The 16,262-nt window shown below is 56.6% G+C and overlaps 1 protein-coding gene across 6 annotated transcripts in view; it reads left to right on the forward strand.

The window, feature by feature from the left end:
- RNF123 (ring finger protein 123) overlaps window positions 1-16,262 on the forward strand; it is a 28,163-nt gene that overhangs the window by 5,388 nt on the left and 6,513 nt on the right. For 3 of the 6 annotated variants that reach the window (XM_077777169.1, XM_077777174.1, XM_077777170.1), the window contains exons 5-31: window positions 78-172; window positions 566-620; window positions 733-818; window positions 1,093-1,179; window positions 1,398-1,465; window positions 1,661-1,786; window positions 2,155-2,269; window positions 2,349-2,453; window positions 2,878-3,003; window positions 3,152-3,244; window positions 3,316-3,389; window positions 4,131-4,248; window positions 4,447-4,546; window positions 4,789-4,850; window positions 5,040-5,111; window positions 5,336-5,456; window positions 6,106-6,207; window positions 7,405-7,511; window positions 7,757-7,955; window positions 8,301-8,446; window positions 8,731-8,814; window positions 9,709-9,816; window positions 14,315-14,492; window positions 15,363-15,437; window positions 15,589-15,676; window positions 15,772-15,859; window positions 15,947-16,031. In XM_077777169.1, coding sequence (XP_077633295.1) covers window positions 78-172; window positions 566-620; window positions 733-818; window positions 1,093-1,179; window positions 1,398-1,465; window positions 1,661-1,786; window positions 2,155-2,269; window positions 2,349-2,453; window positions 2,878-3,003; window positions 3,152-3,244; window positions 3,316-3,389; window positions 4,131-4,248; window positions 4,447-4,546; window positions 4,789-4,850; window positions 5,040-5,111; window positions 5,336-5,456; window positions 6,106-6,207; window positions 7,405-7,511; window positions 7,757-7,955; window positions 8,301-8,446; window positions 8,731-8,814; window positions 9,709-9,816; window positions 14,315-14,492; window positions 15,363-15,437; window positions 15,589-15,676; window positions 15,772-15,859; window positions 15,947-16,031 — 2,763 coding nt within the window. Of the gene's footprint in view, window positions 1-77; window positions 173-565; window positions 621-732; window positions 819-1,092; window positions 1,180-1,397; window positions 1,466-1,660; window positions 1,787-2,154; window positions 2,270-2,348; window positions 2,454-2,877; window positions 3,004-3,151; window positions 3,245-3,315; window positions 3,390-4,130; window positions 4,249-4,446; window positions 4,547-4,788; window positions 4,851-5,039; window positions 5,112-5,335; window positions 5,457-6,105; window positions 6,208-7,404; window positions 7,520-7,756; window positions 7,956-8,300; window positions 8,447-8,730; window positions 8,815-9,708; window positions 9,817-14,314; window positions 14,493-15,362; window positions 15,438-15,588; window positions 15,677-15,771; window positions 15,860-15,946; window positions 16,032-16,262 lie in introns of all 6 variants that reach the window. The other 3 variants (XM_077777171.1, XM_077777172.1, XM_077777173.1) reach the window with 3 other exon arrangements.

The raw sequence follows: 16,262 nt of genomic DNA on the forward strand, positions 1-16,262 counted from the left end.
GGGCGAGCTCCGTATCCTTTATGCATTCTGTCAGATCCTGTGCCCTGCCTGACCCCACACCTACCCCTCCCTTTCAGGACAGGTTGAAGGACGGCTTGGCCCATCCACTGTGGTCCTGGACCACACAGGTGGCTTCGAGGGGCTTCTTCTGGTGGATGATGACCTCCTGGGGGTGAGTGAGGGCAAGGCGAGCCCCCAGATCCAAGCCCCTCCTGACAGCCCCAAACTGTTCGTGCTGTGGCCTTGGTCTCTCTATCTTTTTTTATGGGGCTACAGCCACAAACCCCTCCTGATGTGCTCATTGAGTCCTCAGCCCCCAAACCCTCCTGATACAGCCCTAACACCTACTTGGTGCGACTCCAGCCCCAAGCTGTTCCCAGCACAGCCATGAACCCCTCCTGTCGTGCTGCCACCCCTCCTGCCTTGTTCAGGCTCTGTGCTGTATTGGCTAGAACAGGCAGGCACCACCAATACGACCTGAGTTGAGGCTGGCTGGGGCCGTTCCTCTTTGGGGAGGCACTCTGTGTACCCGAGAGGAGGCTCACCATCCCTACCCTTCACCCAGGTGATCGGGCACAGCAACTTTGGTACTATCCGCTCAACCACATGCGTGTACAAAGGTGAGACCATGCTTTGCTGTGGCCCAGGTTGCTGGGAGGGAATCTGTGGGCCCAGGCCTGAGACAGGAGGCAGTCTTTTTTCATCTGCTGGGCCTGACTTGGTTTATTCCAGGGAAATGGGTCTACGAGGTGCTCATCTCCTCTCAGGGACTCATGCAGATTGGCTGGTGCACCATCAACTGCCGCTTTAATCAGGAGGTATGTGTTAGAGAGGCCCCCGCCTAGGGAGACCCACTGCTGTCACAGGCCTCATTGGGGCTCAGGCAACCCACCAGACCACATGACGAGCACTCAGGACCATACACCGACCGCCGTCTGGAGGAGGAATGTGTCCCACCCCATCCTAGGGCAACGGCAACCCAGGCCAGGAAATCGCTCATTCCTTCAGAGCATCAGCCCTTTTCTCTAGAGCTCTGTAGGTGCAAGGCTGATGGCTGGTAGGCTCTGGACCTCACAGACCCTTCCTCCCTAGGAGGGGGTTGGAGATACACACAACTCTTATGCCTATGATGGGAACCGGGTACGCAAGTGGAACGTGACCACGACCAATTATGGCAAGGTGAGACCCCTGTAGCCCACCTGCCCCATGTTCATCCACACAGCTTGGGTGTGAGCCACTGGACAGCCACGAGAGACTGAGGGCATGCGGAGAGGGCAGGGACTCAGGTCCTCTGTACTTGTGGCCACCTCCCCTGGGAGGTAGTGGTGACATGGCTGGGGGCAGAGCGGGCAGGCCGCTAGGCTTCTGTGTGTCTGTAAGGCCTCTTCCCCTGGCAGGCATGGGCAGCGGGGGACATCGTGAGCTGCCTGATCGACCTGGATGATGGCACTCTGTCCTTCTGCCTGTGAGTCTCCTGCCTCCTTACACAGGCCTGGCCTCTGAGGCCTCCCTGAGCTGCCCTCAGCTTCCCAGACTCTTTAAGGAGCCAGGCTGACTTTAATAGCCTGAGGGTGGACAGCCACAACAGGGCCTTGCTCACTGGCCTGTTTCGGCTACATCCTTCTTAGCACTGGCTCACAGGACTTCCCTTCTGCTCCAGGAATGGTGTGTCACTGGGCACCGCTTTTGAGAACTTGTCCAGGGGCCTGGGCATGGCCTACTTCCCAGCCATCAGCCTTTCCTTCAAGGAGTCTGTGGCCTTCAACTTTGGCAGCCGTCCCTTGCGATATCCTTTTGGGAAGAAGTCTGTGGACTGCATGGAAGCTCTTGAGGAAGCAGGGATGAGGGGCTCCCTCCCCTAGGAGTTCTGTGGGCTGCCGAGGGGAGAGAGGCAGGTACAGCTTAGGTGGGTGCCGGGAGCTCAATTTCTATGGCAGCCTTGTTAGGTGGGTACCGTACTGTGTTGAACAGATAAGAACTTGAAGTGGCAGAAGTTGCACCTCACAGAGACAGAGGGAGAGCTGTGGTGCAGACTAGGCCTTATGACTCCGTGGCCCTGCCCTGGAGCCTAGGCCCCTCCTCAGAGGTCCCAGTGGAGAGGGGTGGTTGTGTCTGAGCCACAGACCAGGTATTGCTGGCTTAACTCTGTGCCACCTACCCAGTGGCAGGCTACCGGCCCCTGCAGGACCCGCCCCGTGCTGACCTGGTGCGGGCACAGAAGTTGCTGGGCTGCTTCCGGGCAGTGCTCAGTGTGGAGCTGGACCCTGTGGTGAGCCAGGGGCTGGGCCGGGTGAGCCGAGGGCCTTCTGCAGCCCTCTGCCCCTCACTGTCCTTTCTTCCCCACACAGGAAGGCCGGCTGGTGGAGAAGGACAGCTCCGAATGGCAGTTGCAGGGCCAGCCCACTGTCCTCCTCACGCTGGCCCACATCTTCCATCGCTTTGCACCGCTCCTGGTGAGGGGACGTTCGGGAGGGAACGAGGCGGGCTGTGGCACAAGTGCTGGTGGCAGGGGCTGGGAAGCCGAGGCGCATGAGGCTCAGCGCCATCACCTGGCAGGGGTGCCGTGTGACCAGAGTCCTCGGACCTCAAGGATGTCACCCAGGGAAGGAGAAGATGCTTCCGTTGAGGGCATCAGGGGATGTCCTAGAAAGAAGACTGAGGGGGTGGTGACCTCCCCGGCTAAGGGAACTGCACGCACGAAGTGCCAGAGGAGCCCTGGGGCAGTGGCCCTTCTTATGTCTCAGTCAGACCCTGGAAGGGCTCATCTGTGTCTTGGGGTTGCTCAAAGGAGCCCAATACTCTATAACTGTAGCCTTGGCCACATGCCAGGGCAGGGGTGGGAGGCCATCACCTCACCAGTGCCCATCCTTGGTGCAGCGCAAGGTATACCTGGTAGAGGCTGTGCTCATGAGCTTCCTGCGGGGCGTCGTCGAGGCAGGCACCCCTGCACAGGCCCAGTCCATGGTGCGTCAGGTCCTCGACCTCCTGTGGCTCTTCATGGAGGTGAGGCTTCAGACTTCAGGCCTCAGGCCAGGACGTTAGGCACCACTGAGATGGGGGAGTTGGAGGGTTTGGGAAAGGACCCACAGGTGGCTGTCCTGGAGCCTGCCCTCCGCCAGCTAGGTGTGCAGCCCAGCAATCTGTCCCCCAGGACTACGAGGTACAGGATTGCCTCAAGCAGTTGATGATGTCCCTGCTGCGGCTTTACCGGTTCTCACCCATCGTCCCAGACCTGAGCCTACAGGTGGGAGTTCCTGCCCCTGCCTTTGAGCCCCTGGGCCCTAGCCACCCTCTCTGAACACCCCCTCCCTGCAGATCCACTACCTGCGACTCACCATCGCCATCCTGAGGCATGACAAGTCCCGCAAGTTTCTGCTTAGCAATGTCCTGTATCCTTCCCTTGCTGCCAGGCAGGCCAGACATGTGGTGTCCTCTGGGGTCAGTAGGGGCCAAGGAGAGCAGTGTGCCTCTGGCCAGGGGTCCCTAGGGAGGCTTAGGGGACCAGAGCCATCCAGTATGTGAGACCCAGCCTTCCCAGCACTCTGTCTACAGAGCAGGAAGAATCAAGCAAAGGATCCTGGCCAGTTGGCTGGCCTGAACAGGGGTGTCCAGATGGCTACCAACTCTTGGGCTGCGTGGAGGCGCCACCAGGGCCTGACCTTTGTAGCCAAAGCATCGCACTTTTATCTGAGTCCCATGGCAGGGGTTCCTAGGAGATCTTCTTTTGAGACTCGTCTCGTCCTGCTTCCCAACACTCTTGAGGACTGTGCTGCATGAGGGGAAGCCTGTGCTGGTAGCTGTCTTCTTTGCATGGGGTCTTCAGCCTCCAAGAGTTAGAAACAGCTGGGAGACGGAGAGGCCTCTCTCAGCCTGTCTTCTCCCCACCCACCCCCCAGTGTGTTCCTGTGACAAGCCTTTTTAGTACATTTGCTGGGACTCAGGCTTAGTGGGCTTGACAGCCACAGCTCTTTTTCAGGGCTCATAGTCAAGGGAGACCGGCTCATAGTAGCAATGGTACCCCTAAGGGTAGGAGAATGTGGTGGGCACATGGGGAGGGCTTCCCAAGGAGAACTCATGAGGGTGTAGGGTACACCCCATGGTGAATGGAGCTCTACCTTGACGACCACCAGCTTCGACGTGCTTCGGTCTGTTGTCTTCTTTTACATCAAGAGCCCCCTGCGAGTGGAGGAGGCTGGCCTACAGGAGCTTATTCCCACCACCTGGTGGCCCCACCGCTCCAGCAGGGAGGTGGGCCGACTGAGATGGGCGGGCAGGGTCACAGGGAGGGCTGACCCAGGGTATGTATCTGAGCCTCCTGGCCTTGAGCATGTGAGGCCACTTCCCCACCCTGGTCTCTGGGGTGGGGGTAGGGGTTTCCTGTCTGAAGCAGGCCTGGTTAAGTCCTGAATGAGCCCTGCTGTCTTCCATCCCCTGCTCTCTGCCCAGGGCAAAGACAGTAAAGACGTAAAGGATGAGACTGCCGAGGAGCACAGACGGAGGCGTGCCTATGAACGCGGCTGCCAAAGGCTCAAAAAGCGCATTGAAGGTTAACCCCCTCCCGGGGCCCTGGGTAGGGGGTGGAGGGTGTGTGTGTGCGTGTGCGTGTGTGCGTGTGTGTGTACGTACGTACTCAGGGGCTCCCGGTAGTGACCATGTCTAGGTTTAGCTTGTGGAACCCTGAGAACAGAGCCCTGATCCAAACCTGCTGCCCCTTCCCATCCCTGGGAGGCCGAGAACAAGGCTCTGCCTGAGGAGGGCTCAGTGTCATATTCCCTACCCCACCCCCAGTGGTGGAAGAACTACAGGTCCAGATCCTGAAGCTGCTGCTGAACAATAAAGATGATAATGGGGTAAGTGACTCCCAGACCCCCTCATGGGTCCCTGGCAGGGAGGGGTGCTGGCACTGGGGGACCCCGGCCCTGAGACCCGGAGGGCAGGGACTGGCTCCAGTTCCCATGGCAGAGCCCAGGCTAAGGCACAGCACGGAGCCAGGCCACTCTGGGCAGCTCCTCATGGCCTCATTTTTCCTTCCCTCAAAGGGGGAAGCCTCTAGGTACATCTTCCTGACCAAGTTCCGAAAGTTTCTACAGGAGAATGCCAGCGGCCGGGGGGTAAGTGTCCGCTTGGCCAGCCCACCACGGACTCCTGGCTGTGTCACAGGGTCTGCACCCCAGGCTTCTGGCATCTCTCAGCCTGCTGCGTCCCTGCCTAACGTTGCTCTTCCTCTGCTGCCCCACCCTCCGTGCTCACCCCAGGGTCCCGGGGCAGGCCTTGGAGGAGGAGTGAGCTGGCTTGGGCTGGCACAAATGCATGTCCTGTGCCCTGTGCCCTGCAGAACATGCCCATGCTCTGTCCCCCTGAGTACATGGTTTGCTTCTTGCACCGGTTGATCTCTGCCTTGCGCTACTATTGGGATGAATACAAGGCTTCGAACCCTCGTGCCTCCTTCAGTGAGGGTGAGTGGGGCCAGGCCTCATTAGAGAGGCTGAGCAGGGCTGCCCCGGTGATGGTGTAGAGTGTGGAACGAACGGGCGGCAGGGTGGGGGTGGAGCCGTTCCAAGCTTTCTGACCGGTTGAGTCCTCTCCTTCTGACGGGTAGTTCTTCCACAGGGCACCAGGAACTCTGCTCTGTACGAGTGCCAAACCCACATTCACTCTGTCCCCACAAGTTCCTGCCCACTACGGGCTCCTTTCCTCAGTCCCAGCCCATCCAACCCTCTGCAGTCCTTTGTAGGGGATGCCATGGGCAGCTCCGGGATCCCGGGGGCTGTGTTTGTGTGGGACAGAGTCCTCAGGGCCAGTGGGAGCCATGCCTGCTCTGGATTGGGGATGTCCATAGGGCTGGGTCAGGACCCTCTCTGAATGTGACCACAGACAGAATGTTCCCTTCATCCCAACGAGGGCAGTCACTGGCACTGACCTGAAATGGTAGAGGATGGCAGGACAGGGGAGGGGAAGGAGAAGCCATGCTGTGTGCCTGGGCAGGGCAGGTAGGTGGCCAAGGCCAGAGGTCCCCTCTGGGCTAAGCGGCGTAGAGGGGTGGCTTTTCAGTGTGTCTTCCTGCCTGGCTCACTACTGGCCCGGTCTCCCAACCCCTCCTTGCAGAGGCCTACATCCCACCTCAGGTCTTCTATAATGGCAAAGTGGACTACTTTGACCTGCAGCGCCTGGGAGGCCTCCTCTCACACCTTCGGAAGACCCTCAAAGGTACGTGCAGGCCCGGCAGTGGGCAGGGCATGAGGGGGTACAGTCTCTCAGCCAGCTCTGTGCTGGGTGCTGGGTTACCCTCTGCCCGCCAGATGGCGCCCGAGTATCTCAACCTGCTCCTTCAGGGAGATGCTGATTTGCCTCAGGTCTTGGGTTCAGCCATCCCTTTCCTTGAGCACCTGCCCTCGGGGAAGCCTGAGGGTCCTATAAGGAAATAAGGAGCATATGTACTGGCAGAGGAGTGACCATGGGATCTCTGTGAGGTTACAGGGGTGAGAGGTGAGCAGGTACGAGTACTGTCTGAGTGGCTTTCAAGGACAAGCACACGTGGCCGCAGCACAGGGCACTGTGTGCATAGTGCATACGAAGGCAGGGATGCTCATCACAACCCAGCAGGGCCTGGAGACAGGAGGCTGCTGGGGTGCTGGCGAGGAAACTGCCAGGCAGGCAGCGGTGGGAAATGAGGCCGAGGAGTCACACGGGTAGAGTCTGAGGGCCTTGTGGGCCACGAAGTAGGTGTTGGCTCATTCCAGGAGTAGGGGAAGCTTTGGAAGGTCCTGAGGCAGGAGAATGAGGTGAGGGATCTGCGTGTGAGAATGGAATGCATGGGCCAAGAGAGGAGGTTGAGGGAGGGCAAGGGTGAAGGAGGGGACTCACAGAAGACCCGAGGCTTCCTGCCAGAGGCTGTGGGGATAGGGCACCATCAGGAAGGGGGCTGCAGGAAGAGGCTCAGGTGACAGGTCCTCTATGTTTGAGGACCACAGCCTGCACTGGAGGCAGAGGTGCTGCTGTTCCACTTCTACACTGACAGCTGAGGAGACAAGCCTGTGGTGAGGCCTGTGTGCAAAGTGAGACAAGCGGCAGCCTAGATAGCCCTAGATCTTGTGTTTGTAGGGAAGAAAGTGATGGGGAGAAAGTAGGGGACCCTGGAGAGCATGCAGTCACTTCAAACAGAGGGACTGGCGAGAGTATGACGGGGAATGCCTCCTGCTGTTAAGGCCCATGAGACAGAGGGCCTTGGGGCACAGTGAAGGCTGGGGTGGAGTAAGTGGAATGCACGGGTAGAGGTGCAGTGGTAAATGTGGGGCCCTGCAAAGCCCCCTGCTCAGCTGGTGGTGCTCTCTCACCATCATGGGCAGTTCCCCATGACCCTTCAGCCCTCCACTAGCCTGAGAGCCTTCCTCCCACTGCCTGCAGATGACCTTGCCTCCAAGGCCAACATCCTGATCGACCCACTGGAGCTCCAGGCGGCCACCATGGATGACCTGGACGAGGACGAGGAGCCAGCCCCGGCTGCGGCCCAGGTGCCGCGGTAGGGGCAGGCAGGGGGCTTGGTATCGGGCTATCCCTCTACCGTAAGGGCAGGGGTGTCACACGGGGCCACCTCCCTCTCCAGGCAGGCAAGGAGCTTCTCACCAGGCAGGTTTCCTTGCTGTAGGTGGAGGCACGAACGTTCCTGCCATTTCCCGACCCCACAAATCAAGGGAGTCCCACATGGGCCCCGGTCCTGGGGAGCTGAGTGGCGTCTGGCCTCCTCTCTCCTACACAGCGCCCCATGCAGGCTTTGGCCATGGGGGGCGTACTGCCCCTCCCCCGGCCCAGCTGGCTCAGTTCTCCTACCCTGGGCCGAGCTAACCGCTTCCTCAGCACAGCGGCTGTGAGCCTGATGACCCCACGGCGGCCTCTGACCACCTCGGAGAAAGTGAAGGTCCGCACGCTGAGCGCAGAACAGAGGACTCGTGAGGACAGTAGGTGCCAGGCAGGGCCAAGCGTGGGATCCATCATGTACAGTTCCCCACCCTGGGCAAAGCCAGGCTACACCCCCATTCCCTCCTGGTCCTGTGGCCTGGCAGTATCTCAAGGGCATGGGAAGTGCACTCTGAGGGCAGGAAATCGATGCTACAGAAATAGTTCTGGAGCTGCAGGCCTTTGCTCTACCCCTGCCCCCACGTTCTCCCTGCAGGTCCCTCCTTGGGTCCAGGTAGGGAGAAAGGGCTCCCTTCTGCTGTGAGGCCCATCCTGGCACCACAGACCTGGGAGAGACCTGGAATGGCCTATGACCCTGACCCTGACCCTGCCCTTCCCCCTTCTAGTTGAGGGCAGCCACTGGAATGAGGGCCTGCTGCTGGGGCGGCCCCCGGAGGAGCCTGAGCAGCCCCTCACAGAGAACTCCCTGCTGGAAGTCCTGGATGGCGCCGTCATGATGTATAATCTCAGCGTTCACCAGCAGCTGGGCAAGGTCTCCCACTGGTGGCCAATGAGCATGTCTTGTGGTCCCACATGTTTGATGCTTCTGTGTGTGTCGGGGGGTGGGGGGGTATCTGCGCATGACTGCACGTGAATGTGTGCCACAGCAAGACTGATTGCTGCCAGTGATGTGTGGGCCTGACCTGGTTTGTGGGAGGGGGTTGTCTGGAGCCAAAGGTTGGGAGCTTGACAGCACTGGGAGCCAGGCTGGGTCTGCAGAGACCTGAATGAGGTCTGCAGGGGTTCACACTGCACCTTTGGTGTCCAACGCTCTAGATGGTGGGTGTGTCTGATGATGTCAATGAGTATGCGATGGCTTTGAGGGACACAGAGGACAAGCTTCGCCGGTGCCCCAAGCGGGTAAGACTAGATGGGCAGGGGGTTTTGGAGAGGGAGGGCTGTTGGAGAGGGCGGCTTGTCAGCTCGGGCTTCCCAGAGCAGGCCACAGAGGAGATCTGGACTGTCCTGCCCCTGCTTCTGGGGGCTGCTCCAGCAGTTTTCCTGTCCCCACCCACCTGACTATGCCACATCAGTGAGAGCGGGGCTGGCATTAGGGCGGGGCATGGCTTGAGCCCCGTCACCAGCCACAGCCCGCACCAAGGCACCCCTGCCCCCTGCCCACTAAGTGCTGACGCATACCCACTCTCCTCATCAATTATGAATTCGACCCTGAGTGCTTCCTTGGCCACTTGCAGAGTCAGCAGGAAGCAGGCCCTAACTCCTACTTTTCTGCACTCCTGCTGTAGCTCTTCGCCTGAGGATTTAGGGCCTCGGGTGCCCAGTATCACCCCAGTGCTCAGTATCGCCTCGGCGGCACGGAGGATGTGCAGTCGGGTACCTCACAGCCCCGCCTGCAGGGAGGCCTCAGTCTGGCTCACGCTCGGCTGGGCTTCCCTGGCAGGCCCTTTGCCCCACTGTCTGTGGAGCCCGGGCTTGGCTTTGCAGCCAAGTGAGAGCAGCCACTGGGGCTGTGGGCCCATCACAGCTGGGGAACATGGCCAAGGGCTCACGGAACCCCAGCTGTGTCTCAATTCCATGCTCTACTCGGACGCCCAGCGCCCTGCTCTGAGGCCTTCTCAGGCTTGCTAGTGGGTCTTAGGCAGAAGAGGGTTTTGAAGAGTAGAGCTGAATCTGCCCAACCCTTTGCCTGCTCCAGACACCAGTGGGGTTCCTACCCAGGCTGCCTGGGGCAGGCAGGCTAGGTGTAGGTATGGGGCCATGGCCTGATTGTCCTCCTTTCCTCTTGGGTGACAGAGAAAGGACATCCTTACAGAGTTGACCAAGAGTCAGAAGGTTTTCTCAGAAAAGCTGGACCACCTGAGTCGCCGTCTTGCCTGGGTCCATGCCACTGTCTACTCCCAGGTGAGTAGGTGTGGCCTTGGCCAGTGGCTGCTGCCCTCTCCAAGCTCACTGACCAGTCACTGGTGGCCAGACTGTGCTGGCCCCTCAAGGCTCCCTGCCCTCCTGGGCCTCTGACATGCACGTCCCCCTCCCCGTTCCCTGTTCTCCCTGTCCCCACCCTATGCTGCGCCCCCTGAACCTCTCCTGCCCCATAAGCTTTATTGGATGTCATTGTCTCTAATGGTCCTCTCCAGCTCACATATCCTCCATTGCAGGAACTGGGCCTATCTCTGCCTGTCTCCCCTTCTTCCCTTCCCCTTCCTTCTCTCCCCGGGTGGAAGGGTGCTCTCCAGAGCCCCAGTCACCCTCACTCTACATGTGTTTCTCTCTGACTCCCCTCTTTCCTTTGAAGCCACAGCCTTGTTTTCTGTCATTCACTCATTGACTCAGTAACGTGTGCCCAGAGCCTGGAGTATGCCAGGTATATCCTGATGCTAGGGACACTCAGTCATAACCCATGTCTGACCCATGTCTGCCCTCCCAGGGCCATCAGCCTTGAGAGGTAAACTGAAAGATGGTGCGCTCTCTCTGTAACCATGCTTTGACCCTTAGGCTCTGAGCCCTCCAGACTTGCTTCCACTCCCTACCTGTCCTAGCCTCCCTCCCCAGCTAGTGAGTGCCCACGTTAGGACATCTGTCTACCTTCTTAGGCATGCCCTTTGCCCATAACTGGGTCATCAAGGCCCTTGATGTCCCTCCCTCTACTCGCTATCCCCACTTGCTTTTTCTCAGCCTCCTTCCTAGCCCAAACCACTTCCACTCGTTACTCCTCCTTTCTCCTGCTGCAGACCACCTTGCCTCCAGCCCCACGCAGGAGGCTCCTCTCCTCCTCTGACTAGGATTTCATGGCTGCCCACTGGCCTAGGCAATTTTTTTAAATGTTTATTTATCTTAGACAGAGAACAGAAGTGTGAATGGAGGAGGGGCAGAGAGAGAGGGAGACGTGGGGTTTGAACCCACAAACCATGAAAGCGTGACCTGAGAGGAAATCAAGAGTCAGATGCTTACCCAACTGAGCCACCCAGGCACCCCTAGCCTAGGCAGTCTTGCTGCCCCTCCTGCACCATCTTGTGAGGGACATCACCCTACCATCTCTTTACCTTCTTTTCCTACCTTTTAAATTGTGATAAAATATGCATCACACAAAATTTGCCATCTTAACCATTTTTTTCTAGTTTATCGTTTTTGAGAGAAAGAAAGCACATGCTTGTGCACTAGAGTAGGGGAGAGGCAGAGGGAAAGAGAGAATCCCAAGCAGGCTCCATGGTGTCAGCACAGAGCCCGAGATGGGGCTTGAACTCACGAACCACAAGATTGTGACCTGAGCCCAAGTCGGTCACTTAACTGACTGAGCCACCCAGGCGGCCCTAATTTTAGTTTTTTAACATACAGTGCAATATTGGTTTCAGGAGTAGACTTCAGTGATACATCACTTACATACAACACCCAGTGCTCATTATAGCAAGTGCCTTCCTTAATACCCATCATCTATTTAATCCATCCCCCTACCCACCTCCTTCTATCAACCCTCAGTTTGTTCTCTATCGTTATGAGTCTCTTATGGTTTGTTTCCCTCTTCTTTTTATTCCTCCCTTCCCTTATGTTCGTCTGTTCTGTTTTTTAACTTCACATATAAGTAAAATCATATGGTAATTTGTCTTTCTCTGATTGACTTATTTCGCTTAACATAATACATTCTAGCTCCTTCTACATCATTGCAAATGGCAGGATTTCATTCTTTTTGATAGCTGAGTTATATTCCGTTGTATGTATACACTATATCTTCTCTATCCATTCTTCAATCGATAGATATTTGGGCTCTCTTTATGGTTTGGCTATTGTTGATAATGCTGCTATAAACCTTTGAATATGTATTTTTGTATCCTTTGCATAAATACCTAGTAGTGCAATTGCTAGATCGTAGGGTAGTTCTGTTTTTTGGAGGAACCAACAGTGCAAGAATGTCCCCCTTTCTCCACATCCTTGCCAATACCTGTTTCTTGTGTTGGGTTGCTTTTTTTTTTTAATGTTTGTTTATTTTTGAGAGAGAGAACAGGGGAGAGGGGGTGGGGGGGATAGAGGATCTGAAATGGGCTCTGTGCTGACAGCAGAAAGCCTGATGTGGGACTCAAACTCACAAACTGAGATCATGACCTGAGCTGAAGTCAGACACTTAACTGACTGAGCCACCCAGGTGCCCTGTCTTGTGTTGTTAATTTTAGCCCTTCTGACAGGTATGAGGTGGTATCTCATCATGGTTTTGATTTGTATTTCCCTGATGACAAATGATGTTGAGCATCTTTTCATGTGTCTTTTAGCCATCTGGATGTCTTCTTTGGAAAAGTGTCTATTCATGCTTTCAGCTCATTTTTTAAGTGGGTTGTTTTTTGGGTGTTGAGTTTGATAAATTCTTTATAGGTTTTGAATACTGGCCTTTTATCTGATATGTCGTTTGCAAATATCTTCTCAAATATCTTCTTCTGTAGGCTGCCTTTTAGTTTTGTTGATTGTTTCCTTCACTGTGCAAAAGCTTTTTATCTTGATGAGGTCCTAATAGTTCATTTTTGCTTTTGTTTCCTTTGCCTCCAGTGATGTGTCTAGTAAGAAGTTGCTGTGGCCAAGGTCAAAGAGGTTTTTGCCTGCTTTTTCCTCTAGGATTTTGGTGGTTTCCTGTCTCACATTTAGCTCTTTCATCCATTTTGGATTTATTTTTGTGTACTGTGTAAGAAAGTGGCCCAGGTTCATTCTTCATGCTGCTGTCCAGTTTTCCCAACCCCATTTGTTGAAGAGGCTTTATTTCCATTGGATATTCTTTTCCTGCTTTGTTGAATTTTTTGCTAGATTCTTGAGGATTTTTTCTTTTTTTAATTTCTTTAAAATTTTTTTTTATTTTTTAATGTTTTATTTCTGAAAGAAAGAGAGAAACAGCATGAGCAGGGGAGAGTCAGAGAGAGAGGGAGACACAGAATCCGAAGCAGGCTCCAGGCTCTGAGCTAGCTGCCAGCACAGAGGCCGATGCGGGGCTTAAACCTACAAACCATGAGATAATGACCTGAGCCCAAGTCGGACACTTAACCGACTGAGCCACCCAGGTGCCCCTGGATGCCTTTTACTTCTTTTTCTTGCCTAATTGCTCTGGCTAGGACTTCCAATACTATGTTGAATAGAAGTAGCAAAAGCAGGCATCTTTGTCTTGTTCTTGATCTTAGAGAAAACGCTTTCAGTGTTTCACCATTGAATGTGTTCACTATGGGCTTTTCATAATATAGCCCTTACTATGTTGAACTGCTTTCTTCTCCATCTTCAGTGCTCACACTCCTGCCTGCTGCTCATTCACTTTCTCCCACTAGGAAAAAGAGTGGCTCATGACACCCCTCCCTTGACTCTGCACCCACTTACAGAAACCACTCCCTTCTTCCTTCTCTGTGTCATGGCCTCTTCATCTTCTCTTCACCCTTGGCCCAGCACAGGCTCCTCCACTTCTCTGAAATAGTTTTGCACGGTCCCTCCCAACCCCCCGCCCCTCCCCCCCAACCTTTGCAGACACGTTCCCCACCCAGTGCAGTGGCTCCCTGAGTGTATAGGTTCCAGCCCCTCCTTAGACTTGGTCTTCTCCGGCCTTCTGTGGCAGTATGCTCCTGGCAGGCCTTCTGGCTGAGGTCCACCCTCTGACCCCTACTCGCATCTTCTCAGGCCCTCAGTTTTGAGGGCACTTCAGAGCTGGTGTCAAGTCCAGATGCTCCAGCTCCAAGACATGTGGGTGCTCTGGGTCTGGGCTGGGGCCTGGGACTTTGCTCTGGTCAGTGACCCTTCCTGGGCACAGACCATGTGGGAAGTGTACTGTGGGGAACAGGGCCCTTGGCAGGTTGTTTGCTTTCTATGGCCTCTGTTCCACCAGTAATCACATTCCTCAACTCCACCTCTTTGGGGACATTTTTAGGCACCATATGCTGCACATATCTTAAGCCACATCCCCTCTGCCCTGGACCAGGCCTGCTTTTCTTCCAGTACTTCTGACCTCCATGGAGGTTCCATCAACCCCAGAAATGTGGACCCTGTGTTTGGTGCCCCCACAGCCCATCGGTGCTTCTCTGTTCCTGGCCCTCCAGTCCGTTGTCTGCTGTCTTGGGCCTAGATGAGGCCATGTAGCTTCTTTACTGTCCTGCCCTCCCTTGGCCCTGCAGCTCTTTTTTCACTGGGCAGTGCTCCAATCCAGACTTCTGGTTACATGACACCTTCTCACTTAAAACCTTGTGTACCTTTACTAATGCAAGCCAGAGTTCTGGTCTAGGCTGGGGTGTTGCCTCTCCAGGCGTGGGGTGCACCCTCTTGCCTGCCAAGCATGTGACTGCTCTGCCTGAGCCACTAATGAGGAGGCCTTTCCCAAGCCCCAGACTGGGCCCTGCTCCCTGTGACCCTTTCCACGACAGCCCAGCAGCACCCCTTGTGCCTCCTACAGGAGAAGATGCTAGACATCTACTGGCTACTACGCGTCTGCCTGCGGACCATCGAGCATGGCGACCGCACAGGTTCTCTCTTTGCCTTCATGCCTGAGTTCTACTTGAGCGTGGCCATCAACAGCTACAGTGCTCTCAAAAATTACTTCGGCCCCGTGCACAGCATGGAGGAGCTCCCAGGTGACAAAGCCATTCAGGCCTAGAGTGGGTAGGAAAGGGGGCCTTTGTTGTGAGCCCTAAGCAGCCCTGCTCTGCACCCTCATGGCCCAGCAGCACGCATCCGTGTAGGGAAGAGGGGAGGCAGCCCCTGCTCTCTTTGGCCTTGTATTAGACAAGCATTTGCAAAAGCCCCACATGGTGGAGAGCACTGCCCTGGAATTAGCAGCCCCGGAGCCAACAGCTCCTCCCGGGTGCTGGGAAGGAGAAACAGGATGGGAGTGCCAGGAGTGGGGGCCCCTCTGCTTTCACTTTCTTCTTGCTGCTGTGGTCCAGGAGCCGGCCAGCCTCACTTGGATGCCCTGGCACTAGACGTGGGAGCCCAAGCAAGGGCAGAGCAGCTGGTGTTTGCAGATCGCAGCAAGGGGTGGTGGTGCCCTGCTGGAGGCCATATGTAGGAGCTCAGGCTTCTTGCAGACCACTGATTCCAGGCTGGGCCTCGTGGTTTATGTCTGCATCAGGGTATGGGCTGTCAGGCCCGTGGCCTGTCCCCTGCCACACCCCAGGCCTAGGTGCAGGCTTTGTCCTCAGAGGTGGAGCCATGGGTGCCCAAGGGGCTTTGACTGCTGAGCCGTCAGGTGTGTGTGCTGAGATGGGTTTGAGCCCAGTCAGGACTCTTGCAGGACCTGTCCTCCCCCACTGTGAGTCTGTGTGATGGCCTCTTACAGTCAGTGAATGCCATGCCCAAAGTCCCTAGATGATAGCTTGGGCCCAGACTGGCCCTTGAAGTCAACTCTAGAGCCCGCTGCCCAAGCCCGCTCACTCTGCTAAGGGACGTGCCTGCCTCTGGAGCCCCCACTCCTGGCCAAGCACTCCTACCGCCCCATCCTGCAGGCTATGAAGAGACTCTGACCCGCCTGGCCGCCATCCTTGCCAAACACTTTGCTGATACCCGCATCGTGGGCACTGGTGAGGTGCCCTACAAAGGGCTTGGGGATATGGGGATGGGATGGCACTTCTGACTGGCCATTTATTGCACAAAATGCTGGCCAGGTGGGCTTGAGGCATGGGGGCCAGGGCTCATGCCAGGTACCCGCTGAGGCACAGCCTGTCCCCACAGACATCCGTGACTCGCTGATGCAGGCCCTGGCCAGCTACGTGTGCTACCCACACTCCCTGCGGGCTGTGGAGCGGATCCCTGAGGAGCAGTGAGTGCGGGGGTCAGAGCAGGGAGGCGTGCACTCTGACCCGCATGGCACCATGACTGGCCTCACCTCGTGCCCAATCCCCCTTGTCCTTGCAGGCGTATTGCCATGGTGAGGAGTCTCCTGGCTCCCTATGAGCAGCGGCCCTGGGCCCAGACCAACTGGATCCTGGTGCGGCTCTGGAGGGTAAGCACGGTTGGAGGGGAGGTGGATATGGCTGGCTGAAGGGGAGGGTTGCCCTGCCCCCTTGACCCCCACTGGCCCTTCCCACAGGGCTGTGGCTTCGGGTACCGCTATACACGGCTGCCGCACCTGCTGAAAACCAAACCCGAGGATGCCAACTTGCCTAGCCTCCAGAGTGAGTGTCCGGATTGGGTGACCCGGTGGCTCTGGCCCGCTGCTCTTGGTCTTGGACTCTTCTCGCTTCTCCTAGCCTCTCTTTTGGACCCCTGTTGGGCCCCAGCTCTGTCCCGGGGTTTGTTTCCCCACTTTCCCCCAGTCCAGAGACACTCCAGAACACCTCCCCCTTGCTCCCCAGTCCCATGTGTGTCCTTCGGGCCTGAATGATGTGCATGGGTCACGGTGAAAA

This window comes from Crocuta crocuta, unplaced genomic scaffold (assembly GCF_008692635.1).
Source record: "Crocuta crocuta isolate KB4526 unplaced genomic scaffold, BGI_CrCroc_1.0 scaffold77, whole genome shotgun sequence".
NCBI classification, from domain to species: Eukaryota; Metazoa; Chordata; class Mammalia; order Carnivora; family Hyaenidae; genus Crocuta; species Crocuta crocuta.